Source organism: Syngnathus typhle, linkage group LG1 (genome assembly GCF_033458585.1).
Source record: "Syngnathus typhle isolate RoL2023-S1 ecotype Sweden linkage group LG1, RoL_Styp_1.0, whole genome shotgun sequence".
In the NCBI taxonomy this organism is placed as follows: Eukaryota; Metazoa; Chordata; class Actinopteri; order Syngnathiformes; family Syngnathidae; genus Syngnathus; species Syngnathus typhle.
In genome coordinates this window covers 13174449-13196320 of record NC_083738.1, presented here as the reverse complement: position 1 = coordinate 13196320, position 21872 = coordinate 13174449, and the positions used below count along the sequence as shown (strand labels likewise).

At 42.7% G+C, this 21872-nt stretch overlaps 5 protein-coding genes across 10 annotated transcripts in view; all 5 read left to right on the top strand.

The window, feature by feature from the left end:
• The window catches only part of LOC133150543 (protocadherin alpha-C2-like), a 102540-nt gene that overhangs the window by 41055 nt on the left and 39613 nt on the right, over positions 1-21872 (top strand). Inside the window, exon 1 of one of the 6 annotated variants that reach the window (XM_061273173.1) lies at positions 2040-4559. The exons of 4 other annotated variants lie outside the window; for them this stretch is intronic. In XM_061273173.1, the coding sequence (XP_061129157.1) occupies positions 2154-4559 (2406 nt within the window). In that variant the 5' untranslated portion in view covers positions 2040-2153. Of the gene's footprint in view, positions 1-2039; positions 4560-8845; positions 11362-21872 lie in introns of those variants that run through there. One more of the 6 variants, XM_061273190.1, reaches the window with a different exon arrangement.
• LOC133150600 (protocadherin alpha-8-like) lies at positions 5321-7899 on the top strand. Its single transcript, XM_061273232.1, has one exon. It carries the CDS (start codon positions 5428-5430, stop codon positions 7840-7842), a length of 2415 nt encoding a protein of 804 aa, XP_061129216.1. The 5' UTR covers positions 5321-5427; the 3' UTR covers positions 7843-7899.
• Positions 12604-15142, top strand: LOC133150616 (protocadherin alpha-7-like). Its single transcript, XM_061273233.1, has one exon. It carries the CDS (start codon positions 12734-12736, stop codon positions 15140-15142), a length of 2409 nt encoding a protein of 802 aa, XP_061129217.1. The 5' UTR covers positions 12604-12733.
• On the top strand, positions 16007-19079 carry LOC133150633 (protocadherin alpha-C2-like). The gene has a single exon (XM_061273234.1). It carries the CDS (start codon positions 16105-16107, stop codon positions 18487-18489), a length of 2385 nt encoding a protein of 794 aa, XP_061129218.1. The 5' UTR covers positions 16007-16104; the 3' UTR covers positions 18490-19079.
• Positions 19276-21841, top strand: LOC133150584 (protocadherin alpha-2-like). Its single transcript, XM_061273231.1, has one exon. It carries the CDS (start codon positions 19400-19402, stop codon positions 21839-21841), a length of 2442 nt encoding a protein of 813 aa, XP_061129215.1. The 5' UTR covers positions 19276-19399.

The window sequence follows — 21872 nt, the reverse complement described above, 5'->3', positions numbered from 1 at the left end:
GTTAGACAAAGATTCTGGTAAAAATGGCTTGGTGCACTGTAAAATTGATACAGATGTGCCTTTCAAACTTGAGTCAAATTACAAAAACTCATATTCTTTGGTTGTTGGTGGTCCTCTTGACAGAGAGAGCATATCTCATTACAATATTAGCATTATGGCAAGTGATGAAGGAAACCCACCTCTATCCAGCACCAGTGTAGTTTATGTTCATATTTCTGATATAAATGACAACACTCCTCGCTTCTCAGAACCCCTCATTAATGTTTATATCAAAGAAAACAGCTCACCGGGAGCAGTCATTCATAGAGTGACTGCGGTCGATGATGACATTGATAAAAATGGGCAAGTGACGTACTCCTTTGTGCAAAGTAAAACTGTCTCAATTCCGATAACGACAATGATTAACATTAATTCGGAGAGTGGAGACATTGTCAGTTTGCAATCTTTTGACTATGAGAAGGTAAAGACCTTTCAGTTTAAAGTTCAGGCCACAGACTCTGGTGTTCCTCCACTCAGCAGCAACGTGACTGTCAATGTTTTCATTCTGGATGAGAATGACAACAGTCCGGCCATTTTGGCTCCCTATTCTGAGCATGGCTCCGTCAACAGCGAGAGCATCCCCTATTCTGCTGAGGCGGGATACTTTGTGGCCAAGATCAGGGCAGTGGACGCAGACTCTGGCTACAACGCGCTGCTCTCCTACCACCTGTCTGAGCCCAAAGGCAACAACAACCTCTTCCGGATCGGAACCAGCACCGGGGAGATTCGCACCAAGAGGCGAATGAGTGACAATGACCTGAAAAGTCACCCTTTGGTGGTGTCTGTGTGTGATAACGGCGAAGCCCCCCTGTCAGCCACTGTGTCTCTTGATGTGGTGGTGCTTGAAAGCACAGCCGACATCCACCACACTCAATTCAGACACGTGCCCATCAAGGAGGAGAGCTTCTCCAACTTGCACTTGTACCTGCTCATCGCCATTGTGGCCGTGTCGCTGGTCTTCCTGGTCAGCCTGGTCACTTTAGCGGCCTTCAAATGCCACAGACAGACGGAGGGACATTTTGACAGGTACGGCGCCCCGATGATCACCACCCACCCCGACGGGAGCTGGTCTTACTCCAAAGCGACTCAGCAGTACGACGTGTGCTTCAGCTCAGACACGCTCAAGAGTGACATGGTGGTTTTCCCCACCCCCTTTCCGCCTGTAGAGGCAGAACTGATTAGTATTAATGGAGGAGACACCTTTACAAGGACTCAAACTCTTCCTAACACTGAGAAGGTAGGCTGTGCATTTCTTCATATAGCTTTATAACTGTTTTGTCTTTTGAAATGTCAATACTCTAGTCAAAATGCCAAATATTCACTGGTTTGAATCAAGTATGTTTGCTCCATAATTGCACAAACCGTTTCATGCAAATAAAACAAGTCTTTACGTACATTACATTTGACGTTAATGTTTACTTGGTAAATAGGCAACTTGAGTATTTAACATTGGAGTTTGTTGACTACTCGAGGGGAAGAATGTTTTCCAATATTATTAGGATGGATTATACCTTTTATAATCAAAGAATTTGAAATAGTTTGAAGACTGCTTTATTGGTATTTTTGAAACTGTCTTTACAGTAGTGCGAGTCCCGCTGTCCATGGTGCTGATGTTAATGGTTCTTTCTTGACTCAGGATTACACATGCAGGGAAAAAATTACATGTTCTGTATTTTCATGCCGGTGTTGCAGCTGATATGCTGCTCGTTGCATATTTGATTGTTTTGGGGGAAGAAATGCTTAAATGTATTGGTGGTATTTATGTTTAAGAGAGTACTATTAATGTCAGTGTTTTTTTTGGTTATTTGTTTGTAAGAGGTGTGATACTTTTTAAAGGATTTATTGTTTGATCGTAGTTGTGTTCATTTGGTTGTAGTTGAAAATAATGTCCACTAGAGGACACAGTGGACCGTGGCATTTGAGCACCCTAGTCCATAGCGGGGGCTCCTCCCAGTTGTACGTGCGGATTTCATTTTTTATCATTGGAACAAAGAAGCTCAGACGGTGAAAGAGACGGGGATCGTTCCGCGGAAGCACTATAATTTATTTTGTTTGGATTTCTCTTCTTATCAAGACAGAAATCTGTTTTTGCACCATTTAGTCCTTTATGCCTCATGTGGATGGATAGAAAGATGCGCGCGTTGGACAGATGGAACTCTGTGCGGATGTATTTGTTTTTCGTGCTGCTGGAGCGTTACTGTGAAGCCGCGAGCGGCCAGCTCTCTTACTCGGTGGCGGAGGAGGTGAACGTGGGGACCGTTATAGGAAATATTGCCAAGGACTTGAGTCTTAATGTTCACGATTTGGAGTCCCGCATGTTTCAGATCGTTGCGGGAACCAAAAGGAAATACTTTGAGGTAAACCTAAAGACTGGCGTCCTCTATGTGAATGAGAGAATCGATCGAGAGGAACTGTGGAAAAAGCAAGCCAAGTGTTCACTGATTGTTGAGGCTGTGATTAATAATCCATTGAAGTTATACCGTATAGAAATGATTATATTGGACGTAAATGATAACTACCCATTATTTACGAGCAAATCACAGATGATAAATATCACTGAAAATACAGCAGCAGGAACTAAATTCCCACTGCATCCAGCTCACGATGCAGATGTAGGTAAAAATAATGTCAATTCATACAAGCTCAGCCCAAATGAACACTTTTCTCTTGAGGTACAAAGAGGCGATAGTGTGACTCCTGAGTTAGTGCTTCAGAGGCTGTTAGACCGAGAAAAACAGGCCCTCATCATCTTCACGTTGACTGCTATTGATGGAGGAACACCACCAAGATCGGGAACAATGACTATTGTTGTGAATGTGCTGGACATTAATGACAATGCTCCAATATTTAGTCAGAGTCTCTACAAAGCCAGTGTACGTGAAAACATTGAGATTGGCACATCAATAATAACATTAAATGCGACGGATTTAGATGTAGGACAAAATGGTCAAATCTTCTATTCTTTCAGTGAAGTCGGTAGGGGGGAGCAGAATGACCTTTTTGCAATTGAAAAAACAACTGGCACTGTAACGAACATAAAAAATTTAAATTTCGAAGATGAAAATTTATTTGAAATAAGAGTACAAGCCAGTGATGGAGCAGCTTTCCCAATGAGTTCACATGCCAAATTATTGATTGAGGTTTTAGATGTCAATGACAATGCACCTGAAATTTCAATTACATCATTGTTGCATGCAGTAAAAGAAGATGCAGCGATTGGCACCGCTGTTGCTCTTGTTTCGGTCTTGGACAAAGATGATGGTAAAAATGGTGTAGTGCTCACTAAAATTAAAAATGATGTGCCTTTTAAACTTGAGTTGAACTATAAAAATTATTATTCTTTGGTTGTTGGTGGTCCTCTTGACAGAGAGAGCGTATCTGTGTGCAATATCAGCATTATTGCGATCGATGAAGGTTCTCCACCTCTGTCCAGCACAAGTGTTGTTTATGTTCGGATCTCAGATGTTAATGACAACGCACCTCACTTCTCAGAGCCTCTCATTAATGTTTACATTAGAGAAAATAGTCCACCAGGGGCAGTAATACATAAAGTCACTGCATTGGACGATGATGTTGATCAAAATGGTCACGTGACGTTCTCATTTTTGCCCAGTACGACTCACTCTGTGCCAGTAACTACAATGATAAATATCAACTCAGAGAGTGGAGACATTGTCAGTTTGCAGTCTTTTGACTATGAGAAGGTAAAGACGTTTCAGTTTAAAGTTCAGGCAACAGACTCTGGTGTTCCTCCACTCAGTAGCAATGTGACTGTCAACATTTTTATCCTGGATGAGAATGACAACAGTCCGGCCATTTTGGCTCCCTATTCTGAGCATGGCTCCGTCAACAGCGAGAGCATCCCCTATTCTGCTGAGGCGGGATACTTTGTGGCCAAGATCAGGGCAGTGGATGCAGACTCTGGCTACAATGCGCTGCTCTCCTATCACCTGTCTGAGCCCAAAGGCAACAACAACCTCTTCCGGATCGGAACCAGCACCGGGGAGATTCGCACCAATAGGCGAATGAGTGACAATGACCTGAAAAGTCACCCTTTGGTGGTGTCGGTGTGTGATAACGGAGAAGCCCCCCTGTCAGCGACTGTGTCTCTTGATGTGGTGGTGCTTGAAAGCACAGCTGACATCCACCACACTCAGTTCAGACACGTGCCCATCAAGGAAGAGAGTTTCTCCGACTTACACTTGTACTTGCTCATCGCCATTGTGGCTGTGTCGCTGGTCTTTCTGCTCAGTCTGGTCACTTTGGTGGCCTTCAAATGCCACAGACAGACGGAGGGACATTTCGACAGGTACGGCGCCCCGATGATCACCACCCACCCCGACGGGAGCTGGTCTTACTCGAAAGCGACTCAGCAGTACGACGTATGCTTCAGCTCAGACACGCTCAAGAGTGACATGGTGGTTTTCCCCACCCCCTTTCCGCCTGTAGAGGCAGAACTGATCAGTATTAATGGAGGAGACACCTTTACAAGGACTCAAACTCTTCCTAACACTGAGAAGGTAGGCTGTGCACTTCTTCATATAGCTTCAGAATTGTTTTGTCTTTTGAAATGTCAATACTGTTGTCAAAATACCAAATATTCACTGGTTTGAATCAAGTACGTTTGCTCCATAATTGTACAAACCGTTTCATGCAAACAAAAGAAGTCTTTACATACACTACATTTGACGTTAAGGTTTACTTGGTAAGTAGGCAACTTAAGTATTTAACATCAGAGTTTGTTGACTACTCGAGGGGAAGAATGTTTTCCAACATTATACTTTTTATAATCAAAGAATTTAAAATAGTTTGAAGACCGCTTTATTGGCATTTTTGAAACTGTCTTTACAGTAGTGCGAGTCTCGCTGTCCATGGTGCTGATGTCAATGTTTTATTTCTTGACGTATTTTCAGGATTATACATGCGGGGAAAAATGTACATGTTCTGTATTTTCATTTCGGTGTTGCTGCTGATATGCCGCTTATTGCATATTTGATCTTTTTGGGGGAAAATGTTTAAATTTATTGCTGGTATTTGTAGTTAAGAGAGTACTATTAAATTTTAGTGCTTTTTTTTTGTCATTTGTTTGTAAGAGATGCTATACATGTTAATGGATTTATTGTTTGATTGTAGTTGTGTTAATTTGGTTGTAGTTCAAGAAATTGTCCACTAGAGGACACAGTGGACCGTGGCATTTGAGCACCCTGGTCCATAGCGGGGGCTCCTCCCAGTTGTACGTGCGGATTTCATTTTTTATCATTGGAACAAAGAAGCTCAGACGGTGAAAGAGACGGGGATCGTTCCGCGGAAGCATTATAATTCATTTTGTTCGGATTTCTCTTATCAAGACAGAAATCTGTTTTTGCACCATTTAGTCCTTTATGCCTAATGTGGATGCAAAGAAAGATGCGCGCGTTGGACAGATGGAGCTCTGTGCGGATGTATTTGTTTTTCGTGCTGCTGGAGTGTGACTGGGAAGCTGCGAGCGGCCAGCTCTCTTATTCGGTGGCGGAGGAGGTGAATGTGGGGACTTTTGTGGGAAATATTGCCAAGGATTTAAGCTTGAATATTCTGGATTTGGAGTCCCGCATGTTTCAGATCGTTGCAGGAACGAAAAGGAAGTACTTTGAGGTAAACCTAAAGACTGGCGTCCTCTTTGTTAATGAGAGAATAGATCGAGAGGAACTGTGTGGAGATGAAGTCAAATGTTCACTCAGTGTAGAAGCTGTCATTAACAATCCATTAAAATTACACCGTATTGAAATTATAATATTAGATGTAAATGACAATTATCCATTGTTTTCTAGTCATGTAGAGGTTCTTAACATAAGTGAGACTACACCAATAGGATCAAAATTTCCTCTGCACCCTGCTCACGACGCAGACGTAGCTAAAAATAATGTCAATTCATACAAGCTCAGCCCAAATGAACACTTTTCTCTTGACGTACAAAGAGGCGATAGTGTGACTCCTGAGTTAGTGCTTCAGAGGCTGTTAGACCGAGAAAAACAGGCCATCATCATCCTCACGTTGACTGCTATTGATGGAGGAACACCACCAAAATCAGGCACAATGACTATTGTTGTGAATGTACTCGACATTAATGATAATATTCCAATATTTAGTCAAAGTCTCTACAAAGTTAGTCTACATGAGAACGTTGAGATTGGCACATCAATAATAACATTAAACGCTACTGATTTAGATGCGGGGCAAAATGGATTAGTGTTCTACTCTTTTAATGCAGGCGGGAGAGAGAAGCAAACGAATATGTTCTCTATTGATGAAAAAACAGGGACAGTAACAAATAAGGAAAACATTGACTTTGAACAAACAAATGCATTTGAACTTCGAGTACGAGCCAGTGACGGAGGGGGTTCTCCCTTAACTTCTCATGCCAAATTGCTAATAGAAGTTTTAGATGTCAATGACAACGCCCCAGAAATTTCAGTGACATCTTTATTGAGCTCAGTGAAAGAAGATGCAACGATTGGCACGGCCATTGCCATTGTCTCTGTGTTAGACAAAGATTCTGGTAAAAATGGTTTGGTGAACTGTAAAATTGATACAGATGTGCCTTTCAAACTTGAGTCAAATTACAAGAACTCCTATTCTTTGGTTGTTGGTGGTCCTCTTGACAGAGAGAGCATATCTGTTTACAATATTAGCATTATTGCGATGGATGAAGGTTCTCCACCTCTATCCAGCACAAGTGTTATAAATGTGCATATCTCAGATGTTAATGACAATGCACCTCACTTCTCAGAGCCTCTCATTAATGTTTATATTAGAGAAAATAGTCAACCAGGGGCAGTAATACATCGAGTGACTGCACTGGATAATGACATTGATCAAAATGGGCATGTGACTTACTCATTTTCACCAAGTAGGACTCAGTCTGTGCCAATAACTACGATGATAAACATCAATGCAGAGAGTGGAGACGTTGTGAGTTTGCAATCTTTTGACTATGAGAAGTTAAAGACATTTCAGTTTAAAGTCCAGGCCACAGACTCTGGTGTTCCTCCACTCAGTAGCAACGTGACTGTCAACGTTTTTATCCTGGATGAGAATGACAACAGTCCGACCATTTTGGCTCCCTATTCTGAGCATGGCTCCGTCAACAGTGAGAGCATCCCCTATTCTGCTGAGGCGGGCTACTTTGTGGCCAAGATCAGGGCAGTGGATGCAGACTCTGGCTACAATGCGCTGCTCTCCTATCACCTGTCTGAGCCCAAAAGCAACAACAACCTCTTCCGGATCGGAACCAGCACCGGGGAGATTCGCACCAAGAGGCGAATGAGTGACAATGACCTGAAAAGTCACCCTTTGGTGGTGTCGGTGTGTGATAACGGAGAAGCCCCCCTGTCAGCGACTGTGTCTCTTGATGTGGTGGTGCTTGAAAGCACAGCTGACATCCACCACACTCAGTTCAGACACGTGCCCATCAAGGAAGAGAGTTTCTCCGACTTGCACTTGTACCTGCTCATCGCCATTGTGGCTGTGTCGCTGGTCTTTCTGCTCAGCTTGGTCACTTTAGTGGCCTTCAGATGCCATAGACAGACAGACGGACATTTCGACAGGTACAGCGCCCCGATGATCACCACCCACCCTGATGGGAGCTGGTCTTACTCCAAAGCGACTCAGCAGTACGACGTGTGCTTCAGCTCAGACACGCTCAAGAGTGACATGGTGGTTTTTCCCACACCCTTTCCGCCTGTAGAAGCAGAACTGATCAGTATTAATGGAGGGGACACCTTTACCAGGACTCAAACTCTTCCTAACACTGAAAAGGTAGGATAAACGTTTGTTTGTACTTTCCGAATTGCTTTATTATGTCACTCTAGTCTTCACTCAAAAAAGAAAATAACTCCACAAATACATGTAGGCAACTATTTTTGGTTATAGTGGTCTTTTCAAACGCAACTTGTCAATGCACCCATAATAACTTAACTTAAGATTTAGATTTCATAACTTATTTGAAATAATGTTTCAAGCAAGGAACAGGACTATGGTGGTTCGCTTCTAGTAGGTGGTACATTATTTTTTTGTATCAATGATAGTGTAAATGTTACTAGTACTCGCTAGTTACTAGCGATGTTGAGGAACTGATGTTGTCATGTTGAGCAATAGAGAGGGGTTTATTTTATCCATCAACATTGTCACTTGTTGAAATACAAGTGAAAATATGACAGTATTTAGGTTTGTCTCGCAGTAGCTGCTGACAGTCTTGTATTTTGGGATGTGTTGTCCATGGTTCTGAGCACATTTTTATGGGGGTTTACGAATTAGCATTTTGCCATAATTGAATATGAATAAATTAATTCAGGAGTAAGCTCTATCTGTTCAAAGTTACTTATTTTTAATCTTGCCTATACTCACAGTATCATTGATGTATCTCGGGTTGACAGCAATGAGGATGTGGTATTCTGTTGGCATGATACTTTCACTTTTTGTCTTGGAAAAAGTAAATTTATGAGAGCGACATGTCTGTTGGGTTGTAAACCACTAAATCATTTATGTTATGATCATTCCATTTGGATATATTCTTCAGATTGATATGACGTCGGGAAACCTCATACCACATTCTGCAGTCAAGCCCTGCATTTTTAAAATGAGATTTTATACATACAGTAGTTTCTATAATGGACTTTTAGCAATATGCATCATAGTCGTGTGATGTTAGTTGTAGTTCAGGCAAACGTCCACTAGAGGACACAATGGACCATGAAATTGACGCACTTTATCCGCGGCCGGCGCTCCTCCCAAATATTTCGTCATTGGAACAAAGAAGCTCAGACGGAGAATGGGACTAATGCACCCGGGGTGAATAGACGGAAGAATTCATTCAATCTCTTTCGATTTTCCATCCGTATCTACTACGTTTTTGCACCATTTCTACTTTTTTGCCTTACGTGGACATAAGGAAAGATGCGCACGTCGAGCAGAAGGAGCTCTTTGTGGATGTATTTGCTCTTCGTGCTGCTGGAGTGTTACTGGGAAGCCGTGAGCGGACAGCTCTCTTACTCGGTGGCGGAGGAAGTGAATGTGGGGACCGTTGTGGGGAATATTGCCAAGGACTTGAGCCTTAATGTTCACAATTTGGAGTCCCGCATGTTTCAGATTGTTGCAGGAACTAGGAGGAAATATTTCGAGGTAAACCTAAAGACCGGCGTCCTCTATGTGAATGAGAGAATAGATCGAGAGGACCTATGCAAAAAGCAAGCCAAGTGTTCAATCAGTGTAGAAGCTGTGATTAATAATCCATTGAAATTGCATCGCATTGAAATAACAATATTAGATGTAAATGACAATTACCCGGTATTTTCTAGTCATAAGGAGGTGCTGAACATTAGTGAGACTACAACTGTAGTAGGATCAAAATTTCCTCTGCATCCAGCTCACGATGCAGACGTAGGTAAAAATAATGTCAATTCATACAAGCTCAGCCCAAATGAGCACTTTTCTCTTGAGGTACAAAGAGGAGAAAGTGTGACTCCTGAGTTAGTGCTTCAGAGGCTTTTAGACCGAGAAAAACAGGCCGTTATCACGCTTACGTTGACTGCTATTGATGGAGGAACACCACCAAAATCAGGCACAATGACTATTGTTGTGAATGTACTCGACATTAATGATAATGCGCCTGTATTTAGTCAAAGTCTCTACAAAGCTAGCATATATGAAAATATTAAAATTGGCACATCAATAATAACGTTAAATGCGACTGATTTAGATGATGGACAGAATGGAAAGGTGTTTTATTCTTTCAATACAGGAGGGAGAGAGGAACAGACAAATATGTTCTCTATTGATGAAAAAACAGGAACAGTAACAAATAGGGAAAACATTGATTTTGAACAATCGAATGCATTTGAACTTCGAATACGAGCCAGCGATGGAGGGGCTTCTCCCTTAACTTCTCATGCTAAATTGCTAATAGAAGTTTTAGATATCAATGACAACGCCCCTGAAATTGCAGTTACATCTTTATTGAGCTCAGTGAAAGAAGATGCAACGATTGGCACGGCCATTGCCATTGTCTCTGTGTTAGACAAAGATAGTGGTAAAAATGGTTTGGTGCACTGTAAAATTGATACAGATGTGCCTTTCAAACTTGAGTCAAATTACAAGAACTCATATTCTTTGGTTGTTGGTGGCCCTCTTGACAGAGAGAGCATATCTCATTACAATATTAGCATTATGGCAAGTGATGAAGGCAACCCACCTCTGTCCAGCACAACTTTTATTAATGTGCAAATTTCAGATGTTAATGACAATGCACCTCGCTTCTCAGAGCCCCTCATTAATGTTTACATCAAAGAAAATAGTCCACCAGGAGCAGTAATACATAAAGTGACTGCATTGGACGATGACGTTGATCAAAATGGGCATGTGACTTACTCATTTTTGCCCAGTACGACTCAATCTGTACCAATAACTACAATGATAAATATCAACTCAGAGCGTGGCGACATTGTCAGTTTGCAATCTTTTGACTATGAGAAGGTAAATACGTTTCAGTTTAAAATTCAGGCAACAGACTCTGGTGTTCCTCCACTCAGCAGCAACGTGACTGTTAACGCTTTTATCCTGGATGAGAATGACAACAGTCCAGCCATTTTGGCTCCCTATTCTGAGCATGGCTCCGTCAACAGCGAGAGCATCCCCTATTCTGCTGAGGCGGGATACTTTGTGGCCAAGATCAGGGCAGTGGATGCAGACTCTGGCTACAATGCGCTGCTCTCCTATCACCTGTCTGAGCCCAAAGGCAACAACAACCTCTTCCGGATCGGAACCACCACCGGGGAGATTCGCACCAAGAGGCGAATGAGTGACAGTGACCTAAAAAGTCACCCCTTGGTGGTGTCGGTGTGTGACAACGGAGAAGCCCCCCTGTCAGCAACTGTGTCTCTTGATGTGGTGGTGCTTGAAAGCACAGCTGACATCCACCACACTCAGTTCAGACACGTGCCCATCAAGGAAGAGAGTTTCTCCGACTTGCACTTGTACCTGCTCATCGCCATTGTGGCTGTGTCGCTGGTCTTTCTGCTCAGCTTGGTCACTTTAGTGGCCTTCAGATGCCATAGACAGACAGACGGACATTTCGACAGGTACGGCGCCCCGATGATCACCACCCACCCCGACGGGAGCTGGTCTTACTCCAAAGCGACTCAGCAGTACGACGTGTGCTTCAGCTCAGACACGCTCAAGAGTGACATGGTGGTTTTCCCCACGCCCTTTCCACCTGTAGAAGCAGAACTGATCAGTATTAATGGAGGAGACACCTTTACCAGGACTCAGACACTGCCAACCTCTGAGAAGGTAGGCTATACATATCTTTGTACTTCAGGGCCACTTTATTGTATTTGTTGCTAGCTGTTTTGATCATTTATGAAAAAAAAATAGCTCAACACTTTCAAGTTATTATGGTCTTTTCAAAAACAACTAGTAAAAGGTTAACACTAAGTGTAGCTTATAGTGTAATGATGCAATAATTGAAGTCTGGGAGTTTGCTAGAAAAACATTTTTGTTGTCTTACTATGCAGTCCATATTATTAAGAAATGTCTTAAACAAGGAAAATGTGTGGTGATTTGAGTATGCTGTAGATTTACGTTGTATATGCTGATAAGGTAAATGTAACAATCTGTTGAGGAATTGACATTGGAGTCTGTTGGGGCATTAGAAGGATGTTCATTTTATTTATCAGCATTGGCCCATCTATAAAACTTTTTACTTCTTAAAACACAAAAAAATAAGTTAGTGCTCAAGTTTCTTCGTCGTGTATTTTGAGATGTGCTGTCCATGGTGCTGAACAAATGTTTTCATTGGTGTTTGTGTGGTATACTCGCATCCTATGTAAATGTTTCAGATGTATATGATTTCCAGAAGAATGCACTTAGTGCTGATGCCTGTGGTATATGTTGTTTTTGGAGTTTGCCCCTAGAGGGCGTATGCACGATTCGTGTTAGAAAAGAGGAACAACAACCTGTACAGAGTGTTCTGTGTGAACGTGTACCTGGAAGTTCAGTAAAAACGTGAACTATATTCTGCGTGTTGCGCAGTTTTTTCGGCCACGATGCATTATTATGAATCAGCGTTTTGTCAGAGTTAAATGTGAATAGGTTTATTCAGGGTACTATATACATATACATTTGTATTTTGTAGAATTTAGTACACGTCATTTCATAGATACATTGCGGTGGAAAAGGGTGGAGGCTATTAGGAAAAATCCAGACATTCATTTGTTTGTCTTGAAGAAACACTATTTGAGTGACTAAACTGTTGGAGGACATTTTGTTGCACCTTCCTATTCAGTTGTATTTCAAGATTAAAGTGACGTGTTTATATCACACTCTGCAGTCAAACCTTATTTCAAAAATGGTATTTTATAGTTTTAGTAATTTAGTGACTATTCGCGGTCGATGGCATCATAGTCGTGTGATTTTTGACTGTAGTTACTGCAAATGTCCACTAGAGGACACCGTGGACCGTGGCATTGACGCACTTTCATCTTCGGAGCCGGGCTCCTCCCAAAAGTACGTGCTGTTTTTAGTCATTCGAACAAAGAAGCTCAGGCGGTGAAAGAGACTGATGCAACGGCAAAATTAATTCCGTCTGTTCGGATTTTTCCTTCATACCGAGTGGCGAGTCTTGTCAATTTTTGCACTAGTTCTATTTTTTTGCCTTAAGAGGATGTATGGAAAGATGTGCGCGCCTGGCAGATGGGGCTGTTTGCGGATGTATTTGCTCTTCGTGTTGCTGGAGTGTTACTGGGAAGTCGTGATCGGCCAGCTCTCTTACTCGGTGGCGGAGGAGGTGAACGTGGGGACCGTTGTCGGAAATATTGCCAAGGACTTGAGCCTGAACGTTCACGATTTGGAATCCCGTATGTTTCAAATTCTTGTGGGAGCTAAGAGGAAATATTTCGAGGTAAATTTAAAGACTGGCGTCCTCTATGTGAATGAGAGAATAGATCGAGAGGAACTGTGCGGAGATGAAGACAAATGTTCACTTAGCGTAGAAGCCGTCATTAATAATCCGTTAAAATTACATCGCATTGAAATAATAATATTAGATGTAAATGACAATTATCCAACATTCTTAAGCAAATCACAGGTATTAAATATTACAGAAAACACAGAACTGACCACAAAGTTTCCCCTGCGCGCTGCTCATGACGCAGACGTTGGTAAAAATACAATAAATTCATACAAACTCAGTCCAAATGAACATTTCTCTCTTGAGATACAGAAAGGAAGAAGTGTAACACCAGATTTAGTGCTTCAGAAGCTTTTGGACCGAGAAAAACAGGCCGTCATCACGCTCACGTTGACTGCTATTGATGGAGGAACACCACCAAAATCAGGCACAATGACTATTGTTGTGAATGTACTGGACATCAATGATAATGCCCCTGTATTCAGTCAAAGTCTCTACAAAGCTAGTGTACGTGAAAACATTGAAATCGGTACTTCAATAATAACGTTAAATGCTACTGATTTAGATACAGGAGAAAATGGACACGTGTTTTATTTTTTTAGTGAAGTAGATCGAGAAAACCAAAATGCTTTGTTTGCAATAGATAAAACAAGTGGGACTGTTACCAACATAAAGAATTTAAATTTTGAAGAGAGGAGCAATTTTGAGATAAGAGTACAAGCCAGTGATGGGGCTGTTTTTCCTAAAACATCACATGCCAAATTATTGATTGAGGTTTTGGATGTCAATGACAATGCCCCTGAAATTTCAGTTACATCCTTGTTGCACACAGTGAAAGAAGATGCGACAATTGGCACTGCTGTTGCTCTTGTTTCAGTCCTAGATAAAGATGGAGGGAAAAATGGTCATGTGCAAAGTAAAATTACTAATGATGTGCCATTCAAACTTGAATCAAATTATAAGAATTATTATTCTTTGGTTGTTGGTGGTCCTCTTGACAGAGAAAAAGTATCTGCTTACAATGTCAGCATTCTTGCGATAGATGAAGGTTCTCCACCTCTGTCCAGCACAAGTGTTGTTTATGTTCAGATCTCAGATGTTAATGACAACGCACCTCACTTCTCAGAGCCTCTCATTAATGTTTACATTAGAGAAAATAGTTCACCAGGGGCAGTAATACATAAAGTGACTGCATTGGACGATGACGTTGATCAAAATGGTCATGTGACTTTCTCATTTTTGCCCAGTACGACTCACTCTGTGCCAGTAACTACAATGATAAATATCAACTCAGAGACTGGAGAAATTGTCAGTCTGCAGTCTTTTGACTATGAAAAGATAAAGACATTTCAGTTCAAGGTTCAGGCCACAGACTCTGGTGTTCCTCCACTTAGCAGCAATGTGACTGTCAACATTTTTATCCTGGATGAGAATGACAACAGTCCCACCATTTTGGCTCCCTATTCTGAGCACGGCTCTGTCAACAGCGAGAGCATCCCCTATTCTGCTGAGGCAGGATACTTTGTGGCCAAGATCAGGGCAGTGGATGCAGACTCTGGCTACAACGCGTTGCTCTCTTATCACCTGTCTGAGCCCAAAGGCAACAATAACCTCTTCCGGATCGGAACCAGCACCGGGGAGATTCGCACCAAGAGGCGAATGAGTGACAATGACCTGAAAAGTCACCCCTTGGTGGTGTCTGTGTGTGATAACGGAGAAGCCTCCCTGTCAGCGACTGTGTCTCTTGACGTGGTGGTGCTTGAAAGCACAGCTGACATCCACCACACTCAGTTCAGACACGTGCCCATCAAGGAGGAGAGCTTCTCTGACTTGCACTTGTACCTGCTCATCGCCATCGTGGCCGTGTCGCTGATCTTCCTGCTCAGTCTGGTCACTTTAGTGGTCTTCAAATGCCACAGACAGACGGAGGGACATTTCGACAGGTACGGCGCCCCGATGATCACCACCCACCCTGACGGGAGCTGGTCTTACTCCAAAGCGACTCAGCAGTACGACGTGTGCTTCAGCTCAGACACACTCAAGAGTGACATGGTGGTTTTTCCCACGCCTTTTCCGCCTGTAGAGGCAGAACTGATCAGTATTAATGGAGGAGACACCTTTACCAGGACTCAGACTTTACCTAACAGTGAGAAGGTAGGCTGAGCATTTATTAATGTAGATTTGTATACTTATACATTTATAATGTATTCATACTGTGTATTTAAACATTTCATATAAAAAGGTGTATGTTGCTCATGTGCAGGCTATGCAGGTTGACTAAGTATAGTGATTATCATTTTTATATTCATATTATTTTGTTTTTGTTATTTATGCTAATTTTTGCAAGATAATGCAGTCAAGTAGCAAGGACAACAAATATCTATCGAAATGAAAACCATTAATTTTCCATCAACTTACCCAATTGCTGAAAGTTTTGACTTCTATCGGGTGCTTTAAAAGTTGAAGGAAACTCTTGCCCATCATGACATATATTTTTTGGTAGTGGTTTACGTGACTGTTTTGTATGAATGGGTGATTGTAGTACTGTTATTTCCCAGCCTGCTAGAGTAACATTTTGTGTGTATATTATTCACAGTTGTATTTACAAATGATACTATCTGAACACTGGTGGTTGTTGGCTGTACAGTACATTTTCAATTGGTAGCCATACATCACCAAATATTATATTTCTAACAATCTTCATAACCATACAAGGCCTTTAAGTGGTAATAATTCCGAATCGGACAACACTGGTCACAGTAATATATTATCGAAACAGGACCATATATAGTTGTGGTTGGGAGCAAAATATATATATTTTTACTTTAGATATAAACTCTAACAATACTATTTACACGTGTTTTACACTGGTCGTTCAAAATATGTTGCCGTCTAAATGCTTCAGCAGTAATTGGCCACACGATGTCGCACTAAGACCACAGATAAGTAAATGCATATCGCTCCTCGCTCGGGCGAGGTAAAACTGTCATTGGCTGCTGTTTTGACAGTCACTCGGGTTTCATTTGCCGAGAAGAACTGCTGTGATCGTCGGAGATTTTTGTTGGTGTCGGATATGCAAACACTGGAACTACATTACTAGTCGGATTGCTGTTTATTGTACAACAATGGGGACGGAGGATTTATGGATTTACATCGTTGCCATGCTTCTTTTTTGTGATTGCTCTGCTTCACAGTTTTCTTACTCCATTTCCGAGGAGATGAACAAAGGCACGGTGGTGGGGAATATCGCAAAGGATTTGAACCTCAATTTGCAAGAGCTGCACAACAGAGACCTGCGTATTGTTTCTAGTCACAGTAAGAAATATATTGAGGTCGATCTACGGACGGGGAACCTCTTTGTTAACGACAGAATAGACAGGGAGGAGCTTTGTCCCGGCGCGGCGCAATGCTTTGTGAGAATACAGGCAGTGCTGAGCAACCCGATGAGTGTGCACCGCATTGACGTTCATGTTTTGGATGTGAACGACAACTCGCCGAAATTTGAGGAAGATTTACACATCTTAAAGATATCTGAATCCGTAGCACCGGGCGAAAAATATTTCCTCCCAGAAGCAGTGGATTTAGATATGGGAGGCAATTCAGTAAAGACGTACACATTGAGTCCAAATGAATATTTTACGCTGGATGTGCAGAATGGTGGCGAACACGGCGTGTCTGCAGAGCTGGTGCTGCACAAAGCGTTAGATCGAGAGCAACAACCTATTCATGAACTCACTCTTACTGCTTTAGATGGAGGAAAACCTATTAGATCGGGCGTATTGCATATTCAAGTAGTAGTCATGGATGTCAATGATAACACTCCGGTTTTTAGCAAGTCACTTTATAAAGTTCGTGTGAGTGAAAACGCAGCGCAGGGCTCAGTCGTAATTAAATTAAATGCAACTGATTTAGACGAAGGACTGAACGGTAAAATTGCATATTCCTTAATTAAACGAGGAAACAATGATCCAGCAAACATATTTAATCTAAATGCAGAAACGGGAGAAATCACTGTGAAAGGTAGTTTGAATTATGAAGAGACGCCTGCTTATGAAGTCAGAATTCAAGCAATGGATCAAGGCCTTTCTCCACGTAGTGCACATGCTAAACTGCTAATAGAGATAGCAGATGTGAATGACAATGCCCCTGAAATAACAGTGACGTCACTGATGACGCCTGTAAAAGAAAACGCAGAATTGGGCACAATTGTTGCTTTGGTCACAGTGAGTGATAAGGATGGTGGGAACAACGGTGTAACCAACTGTAAGGTTGTTGGATCTGGTCCCTTTAAACTGAAGTCTAATTACAAAAATGATTATTCTTTAGTAGTTGATGGAGCACTAGACAGAGAAAACGTCTCTCTTTATAATGTCTCCATCTTAGCCACAGATGGGGGAAGTCCCCCTCTGTCCACTAAAAGGATCATTAATGTTCATATTTCTGATGTTAACGATAATCCACCTCGTTTTATGGAACCTGTTATTAATGTGTACGTCAAAGAAAATACCCCAAGTGGATATTCACTCTGTTCCATGAATGCAGTTGATCCTGATTTGGACGCAAATGCAAAAGTTTCATACGCGTTGTTAGATAACGCTCACAGAAATATTCCAATTTCGTCACTCCTTAACATCAACTCAGAGAGCGGAGATATAGTGAGTTTGCAATCTTTTGACTATGAGAAGTTAAAAACATTTCAGTTCAAAGTTCAGGCCACAGACTCTGGTGTTCCTCCGCTCAGCGGCAACGTGACTGTAAATGTTTTTATCCTGGATGAGAATGACAACAGTCCCACCATTTTGGCTCCCTATTCTGAGCATGGCTCCGTCAACAGCGAGAGCGTCCCTTATTCTGCTGAAGCGGGATACTTTGTGGCCAAGATCAGGGCAGTGGATGCGGACTCTGGCTACAACGCGCTGCTCTCCTACCACCTGTCTGAGCCCAAAGGCAACAACAACCTCTTCCGGATCGGAACCAGCACCGGGGAGATTCGCACCAAGAGACGAATGAGTGACAATGACCTGAAAAGTCACCCCTTGATGGTGTCGGTGTGTGATAACGGCGAAGCCTCCCTGTCAGCGACTGTGTCTCTTGACGTGATGGTGCTTGAAAGCACAGCTGACATCCACCACACTCAGTTCAGACATGTGCCCATCAAGGAGGAGAGCTTCTCCGACTTGCACTTGTACCTGCTCATCGCCATTGTGGCCGTGTCGCTGGTCTTTTTGCTCAGCTTGGTCACTTTAGTGGTCTTCAAATGCCACAGACAGACGGAGGGACATTTCGACAGGTATGGCGCCCCGATGATCACCACCCACCCCGACGGGAGTTGGTCTTACTCCAAAGCGACTCAGCAGTACGACGTGTGCTTCAGCTCAGACACGCTCAAGAGTGACATGGTGGTTTTCCCCACCCCATTTCCGCCTGTAGAAGCAGAACTGATTAGTATTAATGGAGGGGACACCTTTACCAGGACTCAAACTCTTCCTAACACTGAGAAGGTAGGCTGACAGTTAGTATTTTTGTGTTCCTTAATATTTGAAGAGATTAAAGCCTCAACTATCATTTGTTTTCAAGATGGGGGTGGGGGGGTGACAAACATACTTACAGTCTCTTGGTCAACTCAATGAAGATATGTTCTTAAAGCAAATGGTATACAAAGAGCAAATAATGAGGACCACTCACAAATGGAGGAATGCATGTTTTACTTCTGTAGTTTTAGCTTTATGTTGGGCTGTAGTGCCGCTATGGTGTTGGTTTCAGACGAAGGCCTTGTGTGTTCCCTTTAATACTGACCAACTGTGGTCTTATCTGTGGTGCTGACTACTCTACTTCATATAGAAACCCATTTTGTATTGGGTTGTAAAAAAATAAAAATAAAAAAAACAGCAACTCTAAAATGTCACTATCCGTGGTGCTGAACAGTATAGTTACGCACGTTCATGCATGGGCATCGTGTATCAGATTAAGTAACCAGCCATCAATTATGTGTATGTAAACTGCTTATCCGGTGTTGAGGGGAGTGTTAGCCTATCCTAATTTTGGTAATAAAGGTGGACACGACTCCCGGATTGGTCGCCATCAATCACAGGTCGTTTCAGTAAACGTTTCAGTAAATTATGAGATTTTACATTTTCTAGCGTTATCAGGTGTCAGGCCTATTTATGTGATTTTTTAAAGGTATTTTTTGCTCTTAGGACATTCTTTTTGCACGGTGTCAGCCATGATAGACTTACGTTAATTTCACCACACGGGGTCGCAGGAGACCGTAAATTTGAATACCTTGACGAGACGGCCCCTCAACCATCCAACTCTGCCCTGAAACCGAAAAAAAAAAAAAAACCTCGTCATGCGCAGAAGGCGCACGGGAACGCAAGACAACCTCCCAACATTAATGCTGCAAAGGATTACGTTTTCTTAATGTGGATGTATGATAGACGGCGGTCCGTTAATTTTGCTGCACTGACGATGAGGATGCGACAACAAAGACACAGTTACTGGATTTACTTTGCTTTGCTTTGTTTTCATGGCTCGTCCGCTTCGCAATTGTCCTACTCCGTTAACGAGGAGGCGAACAAAGGTTTCGTGGTGGGCAACATCGCCAAGGATTTAAACCTCAACGTGCATGATTTGGACACCAGAGATCTGCGTGTGGTTTCCAGCTACAGTAAAGAGTATTTCAATGTGAATTTACAGAGCGGTAACTTATTTGTGAAAGAAAGAATAGACAGGGAGGAGCTCTGTCCGAACGTGGCAAAATGTATGTTGAGGATACAAGCTGTGTTAAACAACCCGATGACGGCACACCGCATTGAGATCATAATTTTGGATATAAATGACAATTCACCAGCTTTTATAGAAAATACATACTCGTTGGACATTTTTGAGTCCGCTTTACTAGGGGAGCGGTACCTCCTCCCGGTGGCTGTGGACGCAGATTTCGGCAGTAATTCAGTGAGGAGTTACAAGATAAGCAACAATGAATATTTTACCCTGGATGTGCAGAGCGGAGGTGATCACGGTGTGTCTGCAGAATTGGTGCTGCACAAATCTTTAGATCGAGAAAAACAGTCACTCATTACGCTCACGCTCACTGCTGTCGACGGCGGTAAACCTCCGAAATCTGGCTCGTTGCAAATACGCGTGAATGTGCTCGATGTTAACGACAACGTTCCCACGTTTACTAAATCGCTTTATAAAGTGCGTTTGAGCGAAGATGCCACGCAGGGCTCAGTCGTGATTAAATTAAATGCAACGGATTTAGACGACGGCATGAACAGTAAGATCACGTATTCCTTTATTAAACGGGGCAACAATGATCCATCAAATGTGTTTAATCTAAATGCAGAAACGGGGGAAATCACTGTGAAAGGTACTTTAAATTATGAAGAGACTCCTGCTTATGAAGTCAGGATACAAGCAATGGATCAAGGTACTGTTCCTCGTAGTGCACTTGCTAAATTGCTAATAGAAGTAATAGATGTGAATGACAATGCCCCTGAAATAACGGTGACGTCACTGATGACGCCAGTCAAAGAAAATGCTGACTTGGGAACAATTGTTGCTTTGGTCACAGTGAGTGATAAGGATGGTGGGAACAACGGTGTAACCAACTGTAAGGTTGTTGGATCTGTTCCCTTTAAACTGAAATCTAACTACAAAAATGATTATTCTTTAGTAGTTGATGGAGCATTAGACAGAGAAAACGTCTCTCTTTATAATGTCTCCATCTTAGCCACAGATGACGGAAGTCCCCCTCTGTCCACCAAAACGATCATTAATGTTCATATTTCTGATGTTAACGATAATGCACCTCGTTTTATGGAACCTGTTATTAACGTGTACGTCAAAGAAAATACCCCAAGTGGATATTCGCTTTGTTCCATAAATGCAGTTGATCCTGATTTGGACGCAAATGCAAAAGTTTCATACACGTTGTTAGATAATGCTCCAAGGAATATTCCAATTCCATCACTCCTTAACATCAACTCAGAGAGTGGAGACATTGTCAGTTTGCAATCTTTTGACTATGAGCAGTTAAAGACGTTTCAGTTTAAAGTTCAGGCCACAGACTCTGGTGTTCCTCCGCTCAGCAGCAACGTGACAGTCAATATTTTTATCCTGGATGAGAACGACAACAGTCCGGCCATTTTGGCTCCCTATTCTGAGCATGGCTCCGTCAACAGCGAGAGCATCCCCTATTCTGCTGAGGCGGGATACTTTGTGGCCAAAATCAGGGCAGTGGATGCAGACTCTGGCTACAATGCGTTGCTTTCCTATCACCTGTCTGAGCCCAAAGGCAACAACAACCTCTTCCGGATCGGAACCAGCACCGGGGAGATTCGCACCAAGAGACGAATGAGTGACAATGACCTGAAAAGTCACCCCTTGGTGGTGTCGGTGTGTGATAACGGAGAAGCCTCCCTGTCAGCGACTGTGTCTCTTGATGTGGTGGTGCTTGAAAGCACAGCTGACATCCACCACACTCAGTTCAGACACGTGCCCATCAAGGAGGAGAGCTTCTCCGACTTGCACTTGTACCTGCTCATTGCCATTGTGGCCGTGTCGCTGGTCTTCCTGCTCAGCCTGGTCACTTTAGTGGTCTTCAGATGCCACAGACAGACAGACGGACATTTCGACAGGTACGGCGCCCCTATGATCACCACCCACCCTGACGGGAGCTGGTCTTACTCCAAAGCGACTCAGCAGTACGACGTGTGCTTCAGCTCAGACACGCTCAAGAGTGACATGGTGGTATTTCCCACGCCCTTTCCGCCTGTAGAAGCAGAACTGATCAGTATTAACGGAGGAGACACCTTTACCAGGACTCAAACGCTTCCTAACACTGAGAAGGTAGGCTGACAATTATTTCATGCTCTCAAGTTGACTGGCT